The 21,508-nt window shown below is 42.4% G+C and overlaps 1 protein-coding gene and 1 long non-coding RNA gene across 4 annotated transcripts; one reads left to right on the top strand and one right to left on the bottom strand.

Annotated features, from left to right (window-relative positions):
- Window positions 1-442: 442 nt before the first annotated feature.
- mvb12ba (multivesicular body subunit 12Ba) lies at window positions 443-16,504 on the bottom strand. Of its 3 annotated transcripts, none has more exons than XM_028972991.1 (10): window positions 16,082-16,504; window positions 12,821-12,943; window positions 10,861-10,968; window positions 9,610-9,706; window positions 9,091-9,220; window positions 8,850-8,996; window positions 6,702-6,796; window positions 4,387-4,442; window positions 4,202-4,261; window positions 443-3,138 (listed from the first exon to the last, which is right to left on the bottom strand). In XM_028972991.1, exons 2-10 carry the CDS (start codon window positions 12,929-12,931, stop codon window positions 3,052-3,054), a joined length of 891 nt encoding a protein of 296 aa, XP_028828824.1. In that variant the 5' UTR covers window positions 12,932-12,943; window positions 16,082-16,504; the 3' UTR covers window positions 443-3,051. The 3 variants fall into 3 exon arrangements, with proteins under 3 accessions (XP_028828824.1, XP_028828823.1, XP_028828825.1); XM_028972990.1 differs by lacking the exon at window positions 16,082-16,504 and adding an exon at window positions 15,929-16,066; XM_028972992.1 differs by lacking the exon at window positions 16,082-16,504 and adding an exon at window positions 14,662-15,871.
- Window positions 15,992-17,177, top strand: LOC114786146 (uncharacterized). Its single transcript, XR_003749170.1, has 2 exons — window positions 15,992-16,084; window positions 16,183-17,177. It is a non-coding gene; the product is annotated as an uncharacterized LOC114786146 (long non-coding RNA).
- Window positions 17,178-21,508: the final 4,331 nt, after the last annotated feature.

The raw sequence follows: 21,508 nt of genomic DNA, 5'->3' as shown, positions 1-21,508 counted from the left end.
AACAGGAAGGGCTGCAATTTTGATGCTTCAAAATTGTTTTACCTAATCTCGGTGTATATTTCCAAGAGGCATTAAAAATGATCCCATCCCATCCATCCCCTTCACCTGACGCACAAGTCACCATAAAGAATCATTAAAAACTGTCCTGCCACCCATTCTAGTTTGATAAAACCTCCCATTGTGTAATTTGTTTAGTTTGAACAGATTTTTTTTGTTTGTAGATGCATGTTTTATGACTGGTCCCCAATCACCAGTTCATAAGTCCTAATCTCTCTGTTGTTTTACTGGGGCCTGTAAAAACTCCTGGGGTGGCAGTGAAATGAACACGCCACCAGATCGGGGCAGGGGGTGACTGAAACCCACCAGCGTCAGGAAGAGAAAGACTCATTCGCACGTAAAGACGCACACAGGCACGTGCCAATAAAAACCAGCCACACAAAGGGCACCAGATTGACTTTTACTGCTGGAAAATACACAAATTAGGCCTTCCAACCATGAAAGTGACTCTGTGGCTTCTGTGCATATTGGCCCTTTAAAAACAGATGCAGGATAAGCTAAGAGCCGGGGACACACAAGGAAACACAAGCGTCCTCCACAGGTCGAACGGCACAGCGGCTTCAGGACAGTCAGGCATGCAGGTTCACAAAAAAATAAAAAATATCTGAGCAGTAGACAACCAGTCAATAGCATCGTTCACATTGTTTATACACAGATGCAAAGAAACATGACGAATTAGCAACACAAGAAATTTTTTTTTTTTTTTTTGTACAAATTTTACAAGTCAAGCTGATATGAATCCAAGTTCACTATGAGCAATAAAACATAACCAGTCCTGGACCAGTAACAGATAAGCAACTGAAGCAGCATCTGTCATTGGAAGAGTCCTTTCACTAGAATTCTTTTTTCTTTTTTTTGAAAGTTTTCAAATCTACACTGAAAAAGTCTTTATTTTAACGGTGGGTTAGCTCACAATACAATTGGTTTACATGTTAAAAACAAAAAGTAAATGATTAATTTTATTATTTGTGTATATAAGGTCAACCAGAGCTGGTCTAGACTCCACTGGATCTTTATCATAAGGCCTTATCGGGCTCCCCTGGGACGTAAAGAACACTGCAGGTGACGTTCGCACGAGTTGCACAGCCTGAGCCCACTATGCCAGACCCGGCCGGTTTAGAGATGTTCTGCAAGATTCTGGAGTTTGGGGAATGAAAGACTCACAGTGAGCGTGTTGGATCAAACCCTGACATTTCGACTGCACGGGGACATCAGCACTTGGCGCAGCTGAAGACGTCACCTGAGTTTGGTTGTATGCCCTTTAAGACAATACTGCATTAAAATAAATCTCCTATCCTGTACAAAGGCTGGGCTCAGACCACAGACATTGAGCACCGAACACTACCAAAGCAGCAGGAAAATAAAAGAAAACTTTATGACTGAAAGCTGGTCTGGGAGTGCAGCGGAAATAAATAATTCCAGTAATAGGAGAGACAAAAAATATATATATAAATAACAAGAAAAAAAGTTGTTAAATGACAAGACAGTGAGACAACTGCATTTTCATAACTCAATGAGCCGGTCTGTATAAGCCACACATCAGAACTGGACATGGCGTGAGAGGGGCATATCCCAAAGTGGCAGTGAATTAAAACCAGATGGGGTACAAGAACCCCACAGAAGCGATCACATAAAATACAATATGACAAATACAAAGGCTTGCAATGGCTGACAAAGAAAATAAAATTTAATATAGATCTATGCATTTTAAAACTGGTGTAGTAACATGTAGTCACATGAAGTAACAGACTGAAATGACACACATGAATAAAAACCAAACAGTGCTATTTCCACCAATCAGACATCATACGAAACGTTTAACTAGTCACTGTAGTTGTTCTGATTCAACTTGTAATCATTTGCTGCCATTGATCAATCTGCAACAACACACACACTCACACACAGAGAAACTAACACGCAGGTTCCTTAAAAACAAAATCTTATTATTCTTTTATGGTCAATGTGAGTGCAGGCTGACCAATACTTGAACAGAAACAGAAGAAATAACCAAATCCCATTGAAGACGCCACTGGCCGCTGTAAAACAGCTGCTGTGGCCACTCTACTGGCTGACTGGGAGTGTCTTAGTGGTTCTGTTGTTTAGTGTCAATCTGCAGACAGAACAGTGATTGAGTGTTGGGGGACATTAAAAGAACAGGGACAGACAGTAACGAGTGAATCCAAATTCTTAAAGCTAAGATGCATTCCTGATACATGACCTATCTATTCACAAGGCGGGGGGTTAGTGGGGGTCAATTTAGTGGGAAGAATCCATGAGGGCATCAAAACAGCCCAGAGGTTCCAGATCAGTCCTGCTAACGGGGTTTGAAGACACACAGATGATTCTTTTGGGAGCTGTGGATTCAAAGGATGCTCCAAAGTTCACGTGTAGTTCACACTATAACCCTCATTGTAGCACATATGTCCAGAAGACTCCTCTCTCTTCCCCACACCAGCGTTTCCCTTGAGCATCACACAATGAGCTGCAGTTCCAAGTGGTTATCGGTGGCCGAAGCAAGGGAAATGTGTGTTCGCTGGCAGTTGGTTCCACAGGCTCTCTGAGGGGAGGCCATGTCCCATCCCTGCAGTCCTGTGGCATCCCTTTATGGTTAGTTTTTCGTAGTGGTTTAGACTGATAAAAAAAAATAAAAGAGAAGGTGTGCTGTTCTACTGCTGCTCTCCTCCTTCAGAATCAGCAGCAAGGACTAAGAGGCTGGAGGAGACACAACATCCAGGACGTTTAAAAATAAAATCTGGTCTTTTCGGCCTCCTCTGTCCAAACGGGTCAATCTGAACAGAGGGCTGCTGTTAGCATCAATATTCCAATGTCAATTTGAGGTTTATTTTTCCTTTCAGATAGAGAGAAGGGCAACTGAGTGAACTGTTTGGATTGAGATGGGGAGGGGAATCGGCCTGTCTTCCTCTCTCCCTTTCAGTAGTTGTTCCTCATATCCTCCTCATCCTCCACCCATGGTCTTTGCCGCAGATGTTCAGCTCAGGCCTCAGAGCCCAGCGAGGTTCTTGTGGGGCTGGGGGGCAGACGTGCTGCTGCACTGTGCTCCGTACGGAAACTGTACTCATACTGAAAAACAATAAAAAATAAAAAATAAAAAAAACAAGACTGGAGGTGGTCAGTTCCACATGAGGACCTTGTGGCCCCAAAAAATTTGTTGTATATTTCATTCAAAGTTTGAAGTGATTGTATGACAGTCGCTTCACTTTCACTTTCAACAGCTGTGAAAATCTGACCTCTAGTGGCAAAATGAAAATCTGCAACTTTAACATCATATGCACGCTATCACTTGTCCCAAACACACAAAGTCTATAACACACACGCTGCAACGCATTTCAATTCAATCAAAATACAGAATGCTTGTTTACATCGTATAAATGTAAAGGCAGCCTCAAACTAAATTACTCTCAACATGCACAGACGCAAGGATAAAGACTGCTTTTCAGGGACCAGTGCTTGATTGAGCACCACATAACTAATAAATTCAAATCTTTTCACACGGTATCCACTAGGGCTGGAGATACGACAAAAATATATTTTCATAATATATTTTCCCATACCGAATGATTAGATTTTTTCTTCCGATTTTAAATCACAATTTTTCTGATATTGCCAGACTGAAACCAAAGACTCTAGAGATAATAAGCAGCTTCTTAACATATAAATCCATGACCATCACTGCCCTCCTCAGCTGTTTTTTCAGCCACTTCGCTTGCTTTACACCACGTCACGTGGTACTGCCTGTATATCCCAACCTGCAAATCATGTAGTCTGAGGTGAAATGAAATGATAGCTTTGATAACTAATAACTGCTATCATAACTTTGGTCCTTGAGAAGTGTCTCCATTTAAAAGTAATGTGAATGCATCTACAATATGCTAATTTCTGTCATTTTTACCATGATTGTGAAAAATGCCCAAAACTGATCTCCGAGAACAAGCTGAATTTTATCGCACTCATTAATCAAGATTGGCAATTATACAAACCCAAGTATCCACTAGTCTTACTATGATTTTGTGAAAATTGGCTTACACACACTTGTCCTCTGGAGAGAGTAAATAAGTCCTGAAGTGCCTCATGTTAAGATGATTTAGGTGTTCTGTAAATTAAAATGTATTCAATGATACCTCACCTCTCTCTCAATCTCTGCCAAGGATTTAATTGTGATGCCCATCAGATCTACCTGCTGCAACTGCAATACAAATGAAAAGAAGCAGCTGTATTGGTGTATAAATGCATAATTGCTATATAAATCTCTTAATTACATTGTTCAATTCTTGATCTGGTTCCAGTTATTACATTTCACAAAATACTCACATCACTGGAAGCACAGGCAAATTTCTCAGAAATCATGAAAGGCACACCATCCATTGCTGCAGAGGAAACACACAAGTCTGACAGTTAAACAAACACTGATGATGGTGAGCAAACAAACACTTCAGAAGCTCAACATAACTCTCAAGCACGACAGCAAAAGCGGCAACATGAGGAATGAGAATTACATCAACCTTTGGCTTGTCAGTTGACATCTTGCTCAGCTCAGGTTAATTACCCAGTCACAGGGTTAGTGCACGGATAATCAAATTGGGGTGGAAGAGTCTCCCCGGTGCACGAATAGAAAACTCTGGAGTCCAAAGGGCAGCCTGACAGGGGTGGGAAATGAGCCCAGCGTAAAAGAGCTGGAGCGTAATGTGCCGCTTTCCAAACACACGGGCTGAACTGCCGCGCTGTAATTAAAAAGACCTTTAATTAAGCCATGTTGCTGTTGTCATAAGGACTGCGGTCAAACCAGCGACCGCACGGTTATTGCTGCTGCCTCTCGTTCCATTTTAATGAGAATCTTCAGATTAAAAGAAAAACCCAGTGCTGCATGGCTGCACTTTAAATCCAACATCACTGATCTTCTTGTAAATTACCAACCTGCTCTAAATTAGAAACATGTTCAATGAGGTCATAAGGTTAAATGTTCATGGTCATTTAGCCAGACATGTAGCAGTGGACTCTGAACTTTGCTTTCTCATGAACGTCACAGGTCCCACAAGTCCACTCTGGTTTCCATCTGGTTGTCCATGTAAAAAACTGAAAAGATCTCATTATAGTTTAATCTGTGAGCCCTGAGTAAAAAGGATTTATATAAGAATAATTCAAATGGCAAATCATTTTCATTGCCAATGTGAAGAGCTGTCCATATTAGTGATTAGATGAAAGAAATAAGTGAAGCTCCAGCATTACCCTCCAGTGTCCCCTTTGGAAGAGAAGAATATTTTTGGAGTTTGTGGCACCCACAGCTTTAAATGTTCCATGACATGAAAATTTCCCTTTGTGAGATTATTTAATACATTAATATGAGTTCCCCTAGCCTGTCTATGGTCCTACAGTGGCTAGAAATGGCGATATGTATAAAGAGTGTTTTGGTTATTGTGCTACACTGTTCAGAGAGGGGCAGCTCAGATGGTTGCATCTGGAATTTGTCCCCTTATGTCATCATACGGGGAAAGGTTACCTCCCCTTTCTCATGCTTTGTCTGCCCAGAAGCATTGCAGTTGCTCGTTGACTGGATGTACAATTGTATTTTTTTTAGTTCAGTCATGCGAGACTCTGAAGAACCAGTGGGTTAAATACATTTCTTTCTGTAAAAATGAAGACACGACTTCATGTTTGCACAAAACATTGTGGTTTGTGAATGGTTTTGATGATGTCATTTCCACGAATGCCCGTTCACTTCTATAGGCCGCTCTGGTCCTCATCCCGCCTCTTCTCCTCATTTAAAGCTACACACATTGAAACGGCACATCCAGGAGAAATCTCATCGTGTGACTGGATAACAGTGGCTGTAATTCTGCCATAAGGCTGAATTATTGAAAAAGACTTCAGATATAGTGTTAGGGGACCACAAAGACCTATATAAAAGCAAATAAATTGTTCATAATAGGAGACTTATAAAGATCAAAGAGATGGTTTAAAAAACAATTATAAAAGCATACAGGGTCAGAATAAAAACTGTATAATAATCATTATTCTCCTTTATACCCAATCATTAACACATTTTCAGAAATTCACTTCAAGTAAATTTAATTTAAAAATGAAAGACTGCCAGCCATGTTGAAAAATTAATGAAAACCATCTGCAGCAATTAGCCAAATTCAACAGAGCAGAAGGGGAAGTTAGTCATTTAAACATAATAATTCCCTATTCTCAACTATTCATCACAGATGGCTGGTATTTCACTGAGTATGACTACACTTGTCTTTAAGTCTCTGAACTGCTTACCGGGGTGGGATGCTGACTCTGTCATAATGAACTCCTGCTGTACCTCACCTGCCAGCTCAGGTGCTGAATTGCTGTTACAGGTGATGAGTGGAGGACACGCCCCTTTAATTGGAAATCTCTACAATGTTCTGCAATTACTCACGGAAAATTGATAGCAGGCACTCATACTCCTGTAGCAGATGTGCTACTGTACAATTTTCACAGTCCTATTGCAGAACTTCCACTTCCCTGATTGAACTTTGATATGGATCAATGCGTATCGGCCATGCTTGAAAATTAAGTGAAACAAAACACGCACACACACACACGTCCAGACAAAAAAATAATAAGTCTGGCTGCAGTGTAATGGTAGCAGGACTCACCTGATATGGCATAGAGGTTAGAGTTCTGGTGCTCATAGTCTGGCCTGGTAGCATTCTTCCCTCTGAAACTGGCTGGAAGTGTCATAGATATATGCCTGCAGAAGACACAATCATCAAAAGATCACTACATGCACTCATTCTTGTCTGAATGCACCATATACTGGAAAGTGTTTATGTGTCATAGTACATTTGGAATTAAATTTCTGACGATTACACATAGCTGGCAACCACTGTCACCAACAGTCATGTTTACATCTGAATGTAGGAGACACTTATTTAAAGAAGTCTGACCCTGGCTGTGGCAAAAACACTCCTCATTTTCTTCATGTCTGAAGAAAACCACAGACCTCAAAACCAGAAGCTGATGAAAGCAGGTGCCTACAGACAGTGGAAGCTGTAATATGTAGGTGGCACAGAGCTCTGATTTATTTAGTCTGTTCTCATCCCTCCAAACCAATCAATCACTCACAGGTGTGTGCACTGAATTCTACCGAAATTGGCAACGGTCTCTCTTCGGGCCTCACTCTGATTTAATGACGCCTTCGCTCAGATGTAAAGGTTGAGTCGAGACAGAGGGAGCAGTGATAACAGATCCACGGATCAGACTGACGGATGGGCCCATGTGGATGGGCTCTTCCCCACATCCATCCAGGTTGAGTAACCAGTGTCCTTATTCAAACACTTTCGATGCTCATGTGAGAATAAATGTTATCTAGTCTAACCTGCCAAATTCAAACCAGGTCTGTGGATTTATCAATCACTGTGATAAATTAGCCACCCTAATACCAGAGACATGAACTAGACAAAAGGCACCAGTCCTACACAAGACATGTGGTAATTATGCTAGATTACAAAACTCATTCATCATGGCTGTGTGATAAGAGCTGCACTTGTCTCCCTCAAACTCTCTCGTTGCAGTCCTCATTCTAATCAACAGCTCCAAAAAAGTTTGGAGTACAGCGGCCTAAATACAGTCAGTCATTTTTTCGCACTGAACAGTCCAATGTTGCTCCAACTTTTCACTTTATCCACCACATCCTAATCAATAATTCTAAATTACCAAACGTATTCAGAAAGGAGTTCCACAGTGTGTTTCAACGTAATTTCTATTTGTTACCTGAGTATTATAAATGTTGGAGCTCTACCAAAAATCTTCTATGCCTTCCCGTAAAGCGAAAAAGTTATAAAACCGTGCCCCTGTTGTTAAGCACACACATTTGGGTTATCCAACCTCCTCTGACTCCAGAGGTTGAGTCACGCATTGACCTGGTTCAGCCCAAAATAATCTGTTCAAGTGTATTAGGCTAACCAGGGTGACTGAGCAGAAAACAAAATCATTTCGCTGTCTAATTGCCTGAGCGCAGTGGTGAGAAGACTGTTCAGTAAATCCTGCAGTTCCAAAAACTAAATTAAGAGGCGAGAACTCCTCCTTAGGGGACACCGGAGAGGCGCCAGCCTATCTGTAATGTCATTACTTCAGAATCAGTCGGGGCAAATGCTGATGAGGATGAACAAAGAGAGGGGGGAGGGGTCAATTAGCTATAAAATACAGAAGCAGCAAAAAATGATACGACGACAAAAAAAGTACAGAGACAGAAACTGATAGCAGAAAGGAGAAGTGGACACTAGAGAGGAAACAGCTGGACTTCACACCACTTCCTGTCTTTTCATCTACACAGAACAAGCCCAGCGAAACCAAATCAACCCTAAGCTTCAAACATCTAAATCCAGCCTGTAACCCAGACAACTCAGCATTACTCTTACACCTAAAAACACCAGTCACCAAGCACAACCAAGTGAACTGGATCGCTCACTTAGCACTGCCAGTCACTAATTTACATCATAAATAGTAAACCCTCTTCAACAGGGGACAATCACGGTTTATGCTACTGTACAACAATTTAGTACATTGAGGTGATGATGAAATAAATAGATGAGAGGTACAACATTTTACCCACATCTCTGAGAAATCAGAAGGAACCAGACCAAACCGTTTCTTTTGGCAGACAGGACCGTGAGCGGCTTCTCCACCCTGCCTCTAGACACCACTCCTTTTCCAGACAATCAAACTCTCGCCCTTGTGTCTGCCTCACACACTAACGTACACCCAGATTAAGTGCGGCGCATGTCACAGGGGAGTCGACGTACTTGGGCAGGACGGGTGCGGGTGCCGGGGTAGAGATGCTGGTGACCATGTGGACGCTGCTGGAGTTGCTGTTGGTCTGTACAGGCGATGAGTCCTGGGCCCGTGGCACCTTGCCCATCCTGTACCAGATGCCCATATTGTTCAACTCCCTGTAAACAGACCACACATCTGGCTTTCACTCTGCTCAATAGGAAGTGAAACATTTTCCTTACTGACATTTACTATGTGAATTATGTTACTGACCCTATGAAGGTGTACTGAGGTGGGGCCTGTTTTGACCTGCCCAGGATGCGGATATCGCAGATGGCCGCCTCGGTGGAGTCCCGTGGGATGAACTTAATGCACAGCCTCCTCTTCCTAAAAGCCTGGTCCTCTGCGGTGGCCAGGAGAGAGAGAAAAGCGAGAGGTGCTGGATCAATTACTGATCCAATCAATTAGCAGGAGTAAAGACAGACACACACACACACACCTCAACACCGGGACAAGCCCAGAGGAGAGGGCCTACATTTCAGTAAAATGAGACAGCGGACATCTTTCTCTGAGAGCCAGCCTAAATTATTCATGCAGACGGAATTTAAATGGATCAGCTGCTAGACACATTCACTACTACAAATCAAACAAGCAAAAGACTCAGGTCATATTGAACTGAGGCTGACCAGCTGCAGTCTTCACTATTCCGCATTACGGGCGATCCCAGACAGTGCGACAGAGAACCCTGTTTGGGGGGGGGAGGAACACCAGCCACAAAGAGGATGTGCTCACGTGTGTCTATTGTCTCCTGAATGGGGATGAAGCCCACGGGAAGTGTGTCCTTTATGTCAATTAGCTTCATATCCACAAGCACATTTCCTAAATGACTCTGCAGAGACACAGAAAAATGTGAAAAATTAAATGATTTAGAAAAAAAAAAAAAAAAAAAAAAAAAAAAAAAAAATATCAGAAACAACAAATTTTAAATATTTTTTCAGGTTGGTTGAGATGTTACCAGAGCAAACGGGTAAAACTAGTATTGACATTTTTATTAGTCTGTGATACACAGATCTTTAATGAAAGTGACAGTCACCTGCAAATCATACAGAATTACATAAATGTTTTATAGTGAGATAAAGCATGAATGCACAAAGAAAAAATATTATAAATCCTAATGCAACATTTCTTCATATTAGGTTACAGGTTTCAAAGGAAAATCAGGAAAAACTGAAATATAAAGTCTACAATTACGAAGTAATGACAATGAAATTTGGGGTAAAACAAAATCAGGTCAGAGAAGACACATTTCATGGCTGGTCAACAAATTAAAGGAGGTCACAGTAGGACATTTGTAGCAGGGCTGACTGCAGCGCTGCTGTGTGTCATTTTGTAGAAGATAATATTTACACAGGAAGACATATGTATTCATCTGAAGCACAGGACCTGCCAGCACTGACAGGGGGTACTAATTCACAAATGAAAGTCTTCCAATTATTTCGGAATTCTTTGCGGAAACACTCTGAAATGAACATGACAAGGGAAAGCCTCCCGCCATCGGCAGGAGGATGATAAATCACTAACCTGCGTGCTACTGTAGCTAATCTCACTGTATCTGTTTGTGTCACAGATAATTACGTTCACTGGCTGGCAGACAAAATGGCTTTTGTTGATGGGACTGTCTGGTTCCATCAACATCACACTTCCCAGCGCCTGTCTGCGCTTGACAGGGAGAAGCCGCTGAAATGGCCACTGCATTTTCTGCGAGCCGGGTCCTCTGTGTACCTGAAACTCATTCCCCCGATTTCTCATGTGCCACTGCGTCACACCTCCATCGCAGATGCATATTTGCAGATGCACATTTGGGGTTTGGTGCGGCGCGCGGATGGAAGAGTCAGAGACACACAACGTGAAATTGTTTCCACTCGCAAGGCTGAAGCATGCTCCTCCTCTGTGGAATTCTGTCTTGCCACCGGTAAACCAGCATAAGCAACGTTCTGTTTAAATGCTGAGTGATTACAGAAACGGTCTCCTGGCCTTACTCACGTTTTCTTTGGAAAACACCCGCGTGAAACACAGGTAGCGCGTCACCTTAGACTTGAATAGCCCGTCTTTCCACAGATCTGCATCGATCCCATCTGTAGTCTGAGAGACCTAGGGAACACAGAAAGTGAGTTGATGTCTGAAAGTATATTTCAGTAGAATTTATTTTGTTACAAAATGGGATCTTAATTGCACCTTAAATTAGGACACTGTTTAAATAGCTAACAAGAAATGAACAAATTCATATCCTCTTTGCGTGGCAAAATAAGAGCAACTGCAATTAGCCCCACATCAATCATTTATAATGCTCTGCTTATATTAATAAAGGTTCTTCAGAGGCCCCAAAAGACTAATTGCTTGCCACTAATGAACACTTCAGATTCTTTAAAACATGGGTTAAAGTTAAGTAACCCATTCTTTACATTCAACAGGGTTCGGTTTCTACAGCTGCTCATTTAACAGAGAAAAACAGGGGGCAGGCTGCCCACACACATGCAGTTGCGCCATGGCAACAGGTTTAACACATTCCAGCAAGAGCCAATCCATGCTGAGCACTCCTCAGCCTGACGGGACGAATAAGATGCCACTGGCGAGCATTGACACTTATTTATCCAAATATAGTTATAGTGACAAGGGGGGGTTGAAATGACGCCACAACTGTACCAGTGGGGTTAAAACCCATTACTTCGTCAATTAGCAGGCTGATAAAGTAGATCCTTATACCAATAAAAGAATATGTTCTGTTGAACCTGCAGTGGTCTAAACAGAGGTTCTTTGTTGGAAAACACCCCACCACCCAAACCCAAGCCCCACCCTCTTTCACAGCCCGCTGTCTTGCCCTTTTCTCTGCCAGGTCAGTGCACACAGCATCCGGCCAGCGGTCGATGAATGATGAACAAGCCTTAAGAGGAAACTGTGAACGACTGAGATGATCCATCCTTCCGTGGTGGGCATTCCTGACTTCACCTTCATGGGTGGTCTTAGAGACAAACAGGTTTTTGGTTGGAAGAGCCCAGGCAAAAGAGAGGATTCAATAAGTAGCAGTCAAATTACTCCTCCTCCTTTGATTATTAGTGTGAAGATCATTAGGAAGAAATAAGAACCACAGGGGGGGAAAGCAGCTGCTGATGACGTCTGTCTGGAGGTCTGTGCCGACAGGAAGAACAGAATGGACGAACTGTGGTACAGCTCTTGAAGTGGAAAGTGTTGAAATCCCTGGTGGGGACAGGCATTGTAGAGGAGAGTAACTCAGAACAATGACATGGATTACAATGACCTCATTCATCCGGTTGGTTTCAAAGACTGTCATGGGAAGGAAGTTCAGCCAAACAGCAAAAAAAAAGAAAAAAAAAAGTCGATGCGATTACAGGCAGAAACAGGGCTCCACAGTGCCGACGTTCGCCAGAGGTCGGTCCTTGAGACTGTGGCAGATTAGCCGGTCAGAGAGTAAAGTTAGAACAAATAATCTACTGTTAGAGTGGGAAACAATAGAGCGCTCAGTCTCTCTTTCTCTCAGAGTGTGAAAGCTTTGCGAACGGGAAGGAGGACAGGGAGCCATCAACAGGCTCAGGCTTTCACATGCCCGCCCCCCCCCCACAGTGAGGGCATTGTTGCGTCTCTCTGCTGGGGTGCAGACGCTTTGCCAGCCTGCCAAACGCAACACCAGTCCCACTGCTGCAGTACAGAGAACCCCCACGACCACAATTCTTTCAACCAGCAGTCCGGCGGTCAATAAGGAGTGAGAATGTGTCACAAAATAAAATTTCAATATATTCTTCACACTAATAATGTCAATATACTGTCAGAAACTTACATTAGATTTAAAAAAAAAAAAAAAAAAAAAAAAAGTGTGACCGCACATATCTTTACTTGCCAAATGACCCAAAAGCTATGTAAACTGTGCCATCAGTGCAGTTCCACATAATGCTTTAATTGACTGGCCAGTTACACGGATGTTACTTACCACGTCATAACCAGCGGGAGCCCTGTTCCGCGAGGCCACCACCCCAACACCAGTGATGGGGTCCATGGGCATCTCAGGCAAGGCATCAGACAGGTCCCTCACCTCTGGCATCACTGAAGACCTCTGAGGAGAGAGGAGATCAGCACAATCAGCACAAACTTCTCGACACCAGCCCCGGGGCTACAAAAGCTGAAACATATAAGCACTGAGGGTGGAGGCATCGGTCACAATGGTGACAATTACATGTATGAAGGAAGAGCTAAACTTTTAATCACAAAACATAGAGCAAACTACAGGAGTGATCTGGTTACCATTTCCAAAGATAGAACAACTGGACTGAGAAAGAGGAAGAACAGTGGACCTTTTATCAGACACACAGACAAGAGGCCAAAACGTTTCACAATATAACCTGGGTGAAGCTCAAAATGTCACACTCAATAGAAAAGGAAACTAAACCACAAACATGCTGATACTTCTAAATTATGAAAAGAACAAGTCATCCTAGCACGCAGAGTCCAACATGTCAGAACAGTTCAGCATTGTTTTAGATCACAGACTGAGACTGCGTGGGTTGTTTTTTTTATTTATATATATATATATATATATATATATATATATATATATATATATATATATATATATATATATATATATATATATATATATATGTGTGTGTGTGTGTGTGTGTGTGTGTGTGTGTGTGTGTGTGTGTGTGTGTGTGTGTGTGTGTGTGTGTGTTTTCGGAAGACCATTGTGACATGCATAAATACCACTTTGACAAGCATTCATTTGAAAATATATTATAGAAATTACATAATGATTTTTCAATTCTCAATATATTGCAAAACATACATACTCTTTATATTCATAATATCTCGTACAAAAGTACTATTTCAACTGTAGAAAAGGGTAATTTCATCATGCATGACAGATTAAAAAAAAATGTACAAGTTAACTTAAACCTTTATAGATCAATACTGAACACCATAGCATCAATACATTGACACTGCATATTTCTATATACGATTACTGTAACACTATTCACTTTTATGACCTACTAGTCAACATGAGTAGCCTTAGCCCTTTAAGCACCCACATAAGTATTTTTCTTACCCTCTACCCTGCCCCTTCCCAGGCCCCATAATCAGAAGGTTGCCAGTTCGAATCCTGATCTGCCAAGGTACACACTGAGCAAACCACAGTCCCCACAAACTGCTCCCCGGGCGCCTGTCATGGCTGCCCACTGCTCACTCAGGGTGATGGGATGAATGCAGAGGACACATTTCACTGTGTGCACCGTGTGCTGTGCATCACATGTGACAATCACTTCACTTTAAAACACTGCACACCAATGGTGATGGTTAAAATTTCGTTATGTGCACCGTGTGAGGTGCTGTGTATCACAACGACAATTACTTCACCCTTCACTGCTGTCGACTTGGCACAAACTTGTGTGTACTGATTTAAATGACAAATAACTGTACCTGTACCACTTTATAAAGTGCCTGTCACCTTGCATTCTCACTTAAGAAAAAAATACTTAACACTGACCTTAATTTCATAGCCTAGATATTTGCCCTGGCAGGGACAAGCTGGTGGGCAGACGGGGTGGGAAGGAGATGGCATACTAATGAAAGCCGGCTTTGGGCACAAAGAGACGCTGGAGACACCTAGGCAACAGGGCCACCCCGCCTGGCATCTCCTAGGCTACCCTGATCCCCGGCCTACGGGACAAAAGCCACCATGAATGAACCTTAGCAGCGGGCCAAAGTAAACAAGCAGCACCGGCAAACAAGTGGGACGCCACACGGCATACGGAGAGGAGTCAGAGAAGTTATTACCTGCACCAGCCGTTTCTAAAGACGCACGGCAAGATCACAGTTTAAAAGATATCAAGGTAGATCACAGGAACAGACCTAAAAACAAAAATATATATTTCTCTAATAAGAGTGTTCAAATATATCCTGCAACTGTGCATGTAACCAGAGTTCCCTCAGACATTTATAGGGGGTCTCCGGGAAGGGGCTTGGCTTTTTCTGGGGCAGGCTGACGAAGGGGTACGGCTCCCTGGACCAATAAAAGTCAGCTGGAAGGAGGTGGCGAGAGTGAGAGTTAAAGTGAAACGAATAGGGGGGGTCAGTCACTTGCTTGCTGTGGAATCTCTACACCTTGCCAAAGAAATCCATTCAAGCATTTGTTTGCACAGGTGGCGTTGAAACGGCACAAGCAAACACAGTAAAAGGAAAGTGTCCCACTGCCGCATCGCCCTTCGGAACAGCGCAGAGAAGATGCCGGGGAGGGAGGGGACGGGGCTTGATTTTGACCGTGGTCTTAACACCGTTTCGCAGGACAGAAATGAAGGAGGCTTGTTCTTTCTCAACAAATCCAATCCTGTGCTGTATATCGGAGTAGGACAGGCCCATGGGGGGGGGGATCATGCTTGGCTAAGAAAACTGTTCCAGATATAAACCAGAGTCATTATTCTACTCAGCAGGTCGCACCAGGCAAAAGCTGTTGAGTGAAGTCACAACATTACTCCTGCTTTCTGAAGCAGTCGGGAAACACAGATGGTAGAGCTTAAAAAGAGAGAGAGAGAGAGACTTTGCAGATGTTATCTGACGTTCTCTCATGTCTAAAGAAACCTTAAGGAAACAAATGGGCGTCTTCACCGCCAGAACAAAACTCAATTTACTGAAGACAATATTGTACACATTGCGAGAAAGCGTCCACCGGCACTATTTCCACAAGACGTGAAAGCTCGGCGTGTATCCGCAGGGTAACACGAGCGTGTGTTTGACATCCGCATCGACATCGGTAACCTGAACTAGCTGCGGCTAGCGGACCCCCGTGAGCCGACTGAGGCAGCCCGACGCCGTAAATAAGAAAGAAAAAGCAGGTTTACTGCAAGCGGCTGAAAGTTATTACGCGAAGAGCGTTGAAACGTCGCGAAATCGGGGGAGCATGAAACGCAACTGCCCACCAGCGTTAACGTCGCCGCTAATCCAACGCTGGCTAACTTTAGCTAGCACGTCCCAGAGCACACAGTAAACACCCGGGGATGTGTTACCAAAGCCCGTGCTTCGGGCGGAATTTTATTTTTGACTTAACTGTTACTCGCCACACAGTGTCCTTCCTTTTCAGACAAAAGCAGCGTTTCATGACACCCAGCCCGGCAGCAGGCTGCGCAGGAAAGCGGCGGCGGCGGCGGCTGTAAACGGGGGTTGCCCGGTTAGCTTGCAGGCTAACACATCATTGTCTTACCCAGTGAGATCAACTCTCTTTTTAATTATTATTATTTCTCAACAAGCGTCCGTTTGGGTATCTCAACCTATCTTCTTCACCCTCTTGTCCTTTTTGATCAGGGGTGCGAGGTCCGCATTCTTCACGGGGCTAATCCACAAGCCGCATTCCACGGTCCATCTGGCTCTGGGGAGGAGTGTGCGCGGCTAGCCGTTAGCACAAGGCTGCCATTTGCTTGCGAATAACGGAGACGCGCTAACGGGACCGTGAGGTGGAGGAGGGGCTGGAGCGCGCAGCGCACGGAGTGTCGGTCGTATTGTTAAAAAGCTCGGACTTTTAACGTGTTTCCGAGTGTTTAAAAAGGAAAAAAAATCTCGAATCAGTAATTAACACGTATAACCCCGCGCTGCACCTGGACGTGTTGAGCCCTTCCCTTTCTGTTCAGGTGTGTCTCAACTGGTTGAAGATCAGCATTAGTCATCGCTGAAAAATGTCTCTGGCAACTTAACAACATGGTTGCATAATTCATGTCAGACTCTTTCCTTCTACAGCTTCATTAGTGTTTGCAACAACAACAACATTTATTTCTTATATAAACCAAAACCAGATACAGCATGTCTCAATGGACTGACAGTTGACACTTGACCTTTCTGCCATCAAGGAAATCTCCACTGAAACTCTACAAGAGAAGGAAAAGAGAAATGAAGAAACATTGGGAAGGAGTGGGACAGAGAGAGCAGAGTGAGCCTGCAATTGGTGTCAGTGCAGGGTTGCTGATGATTTGTCAAAAAATAAAAAAGAAAGTAGTCCAACAGTCCAAAGTGTGGTATAGACATCTGGGCATGTTTGGAGGTACTGGACAGCTTTAGCCATTACAGTGGTGGTGGCTGTGTTGACCATCTGGTAATTATCATCAATAATAATTACCATCTGGTAATTATCACCACAATAATTTAAGGTAATGTTGAGATATATAATACATACAGTATGCTATATTCAATTGCCAATAAAACTTTACACTATAATACATAAAAAAAAACATGCATATTAGTTTAACAATTTGCCAACATGCTATTACATAATATTTTCATTACAAAAATAAATACGTCTAAAGTTATCGGAATGAAAGAAAAAATATATACTGTTTTGGGGGTATAAAGCAGAATAATGTGGAAACAGTTACAATATTTCCTTAACAACTTAACAATTAGACTCTCTTTCTCGGGACAAAAAGAGGGAGAGTGATATGTTGGTTTTGGAACAGGTCCCTTACAGCTCAAGAAAATCCCACATATATAGAGGGTATATGCCTAAAATCCCATTGGTGCTAATAGGATCTCTGTAATCTACCCAGCAGCTTAGAAAGTCATTTGGACCAAGGCTTTGCCAAGTCAGCATAGCTCACAAGTCTGGCAACCAGGCTGTGGCTGAGCTGTAAGATGGGCTTCTGGTCTAGGGTCACACAAGGTCAAGTAAAAATTAATACATGCATCTTAACCCTAACATTCAAGACCATATGCTTTAGCATGTGTGTGTGTACATTGAGAAAGTATATGAATCAAAAGTCATTTTTATTTAATATTTAAAAGAAGTTTTTAATACAGTCATGAATCATGGCTCTGGCGTTCTGAGTGCAAATTTAGCATACTCGCCCCTTGTTGGGGTGGGTTTCCTCTGGGTTTTCCGGTTTCCTCCTGCCTTCCAAAGGCATGCACACTGTATTGTGTGTGTATGTGAGCCGCGTGGTATGCTGGTGGCCCACCCCAGGTGTTTCCTTGCATTGCGACCAATATCATGGATCAGTGCCGTCATGGTGTCATAATTAAACATCTATGATGATTACACCTCAAAAACCTACAGTTGTCCTTTGTGTGTCTTCACCGCTGGCACTGGTGTTGCATCTTCATACCACCTGCCCATTTCTGCATACTATCCTGTGATACTGAATGGTATGCATGGCATGTCAACAATGCCAGCCCTTTGCCAGTGGATATGAATGGCACCATCTGGAGTGCCATGCGTACGTCGTAATCTTCCCTTAATTACATTAGCAGTGCCATCAGTTACCACAGAGAAAGGCCAGGCAAGAGGCCCCTTGGAAATTAGCAAGGGAATCATAAATAATTGCTCTAAGTATTACACCAGATGCACATGCCAAGATGGCTTGAGCTAAATGAGAAGACAAACGTACTTCTAGGTCTGGTATCATCAGAGCAAATGTTATTCCTGTAGAGAAAATGCAATCAGATAGAACCTCAGAGTAGACATAGTAGTTATCAAGCATTTTTATTAACGACATCAATGAAATCAACTGTTCCATCACAAAGTGTAGTTGCGCTAAAAGTTCACAGTGCAAAATAACCTCGTACAGATGTCATCTAAAAGAGAACAGTAAATAGAACAAACATTTTGATGGCACTGTGTCACCTGCTGGCAGCCGCGCTTAGCCAGCTCAAGAGAGTCCTCTCATACACAGACCGTAGATGCACTGGATCCCATTGGGGCCAATAGGATCAGTGTAATCTACCCTGCCAGTAAGACCAAAGTCACCTCTGCCAATACATTCATGTGTGAGAACACAAACCCAGCATATTGACACACACGCAAACACACACACACACTTTCTCATATTGAAACAAGGCCTGTGAATAATAAATCTCTGGTTTTGTATGGACAGTCAGTCGTGCAGCCCACCTTTGCCATAAGAGGATACACTCCCCCCACCTCCCCGTGTAATTGAGTTACTTGGCTTGTAAAAGAGCCCTGGGCTATTTGTCTGTGTGAAGGAACCTACAGTGCCGGCCCATCAGAAACTCATTGTCATTTCAGTCACAGTGTGCATTTCAACAGTGAGCTTAACTAAAATGAATGACTAATTCAATACAGACAGACCCACACAAAGGTGCCATTATATCGATGTCCATTAGAGCAAAACAGAGCAAGTCTGTATGAAAACTGAAAAAAAAAAAACAAAAAGAAAGAATGGAAACTCAGGTATTGACTAAACGTATCTCTTCCATTTATCATAATTTCTTCCTCCACCTTGTCGCTGCTTCCATGTTTAAGGAAGATAGATGACTCAAGATGCCGTCTTCCCCTTCAGACGCTTTCTGCTCCAGTAAGTATGTCCGACATGGAATCATTTTGTCACTTTATCATTTTGTTGTGTACGTTTGTCACTGCTCCTGCATGCATGTCGGCAGCAGTTATTTCACCACCTTTCCACCTCCCCTACTCTTCCATGCAGAGGAGTGTCAAAGTAATCCTCGATTGTATCAAACTGTTTACAATCTATTTAATTTTTCCATCATTAGCCACTGATTAAAGTCTGTCATTGGAAAACCAATTTAATAATATTTTTATCTATTGAAATCCTGCATGCAATCACAGCTCTTGTTGAATTTCAAACATAATTTAACACAACTATTTAAATACTGTAGGTTAAACATCAAATCTACATTAAATGTATGTGGTATGCATTTTATATGTATACGACCATATAATCACACATAGATATAAACAACTATCCAGGGACAGAAATTCAAAATTACTCTGCCGTGAATGTTAGAAATGCTTTCCTGTTTTCCAGCTGCTGGCAGTCTGACTGACTGATGGACGGATCATCTTTGACACGGGAATGTCTAAATAGCATGTTCCTCATAAATAAAGATTCTTCAGCAGTCATTCTCAAGGAAGATGTCTGTGCTACTACTGCATTGTTTGCCACCTAAGGCAGGCTTTCTGAGGCGTGAGTTATCTATTCATACATCTGAGGGAAATATAACATTGCAAATGCAGATGTTATGGTTACATTATATAAGCCCAGGTAAAGCTACTCATACGAGTGCAATTAAATTAAGAATTTTTAATAACATTTTATTTACACCTCATCTTATGTAATTAAATATGCTAAGATTTCTGAAATGACATTCTCATGTAGTAACCACACACAGAGCAGGAAACACTGTGTTCTGTCTCACACACTGTCCTCACAGCTGTTGCCAGGCAATAACTCTGGTGACCCTGCAGACCATCAAGCCTCGGTTCATAATCATAAAGGCAGAAATTACACATTACAAAAAAAAAAAACGGTTCAGCAGTCATTATGATTATTTTCGTTAGTAAAGTACTGTGAAGAGGCACAGCAGTTTTGCAAAAAAAAAAAAAAAAGACTTTCAACTTCCTGTTTTTTATAATCACAGTGAAAAATGTAATACATGAAGTGCATAAGATTTTACCCTGAACAATATTATAATCTCAATATGTATGTGTACGTTTTTGAAAAAATGGTCCCCATCTTCACACATGCTGCTCCTTCCTACTGCTGTCTGGTCAGCAGGGGGTGACATTGACACAGTACTTTGATAAAGTCGAAGTCGATGAACGCTGGTGGGCCAATGTAAGGCAGACATAGGCAAACAGTAACATTACACCACATGCCTTCAGTTTCATATAACACAACACAAAAAATGTTAGCTTTATGTCACCTGAAAAAAACACATTTTTGTAATATTTGAAGGAATATTATTGTGATTATTTTGATTATTTCTATGTTTAATACATTTCTATGTTTTTAAAGCTACTGACAGGAAGTTAACAGTCATTGCTTAAAGCTGATGTGTTGGGAGCAAAATAATAAGAATAATCTGAGTGACTTTGATTAGGACCATATTGTTCTGGTAAGATGACCTGGTCAGAGCATCTCCATTTCTTGGGTGTTGCTAATAGGCAGTGGTGAACTGGCTCATGGGCTCATTAATGCACATGGCAAGTGAGAGGCTAGCCTGTCTGGTCTGGTCACTGTAACACAAATTGCTGCTTATGATGGAAATGTGTCAGGTCCTTTAAAATGACTTACAGGATATCCTGCTAATGTCTCGGTGCCCGATTCTACAGGACACCTTCAGAGCTGTTTAGGCAGCACTAGGGTGACCTACATAATATTAGGGAGATGGCTTTACTTTCTTGGTCTATTTATGTATCTATGTCTCAGCAAAGGACACTGTAACATGCGATTAATAATCACAATTAATAAACATAATGAGGGAAATAAGTGTCCCTTATCCAGGCTTTAGGATGTGGATTTGAATGTGTTTTGTTGGTCTCTCTGCACATGCGCAGACATCGTAGTTTATTCTCAGACAAAGCAGGGGTCGGGACATTTTGAAACTCGCTGGCCCATTACCGTGTGCGTAATGCATATGAATTTCAGCTCAGGGCAAGTAGCGTTTGAGAAAAGAAAAATTGAATGTGGCGAAAGGTCAACCACTCCCCACAATTTATATGCACATTGTCAGAGTTGCTCAATGAGCCTCACAGCATCCGGAATGTAGTGATAGAGCTCTGAAGTGATGTAACCTTGTAAACAGGCTGTTGTGAGACGATAAAAAACAAGATATAGCAGGAAGAGGCCGATAAGATTTGTCTTAGTGGTTGGAGAGCACACGG

This window comes from Denticeps clupeoides, chromosome 3, assembly GCF_900700375.1.
Source record: "Denticeps clupeoides chromosome 3, fDenClu1.1, whole genome shotgun sequence".
NCBI lineage: Eukaryota > Metazoa > Chordata > Actinopteri > Clupeiformes > Denticipitidae > Denticeps > Denticeps clupeoides.
Note: the sequence above shows the minus strand (reverse complement) of the source record. Positions and strands in the feature narration are given on the sequence as shown.

What these genes read in the sequence shown, in the direction of transcription:
- mvb12ba (XM_028972990.1), bottom strand. Translation starts at nt 15,979, where the DNA reads ATGAAACGCTGCTTTTGTCTGAAAAGGAAGGACACTGTGTGGCGAGTA. An exon ending in GGGTGTTTTCCAAAGAAAAC is followed by an intron (nt 9,707 to 10,860) that starts GTGAGTAAGGCC and finishes GTGTCTCTGCAG; the next exon opens with AGTCATTTAGGAAATGTGCT. An exon ending in CCCGCACCCGTCCTGCCCAA is followed by an intron (nt 6,797 to 8,849) that starts GTACGTCGACTC and finishes TGTCTTCTGCAG; the next exon opens with GCATATATCTATGACACTTC.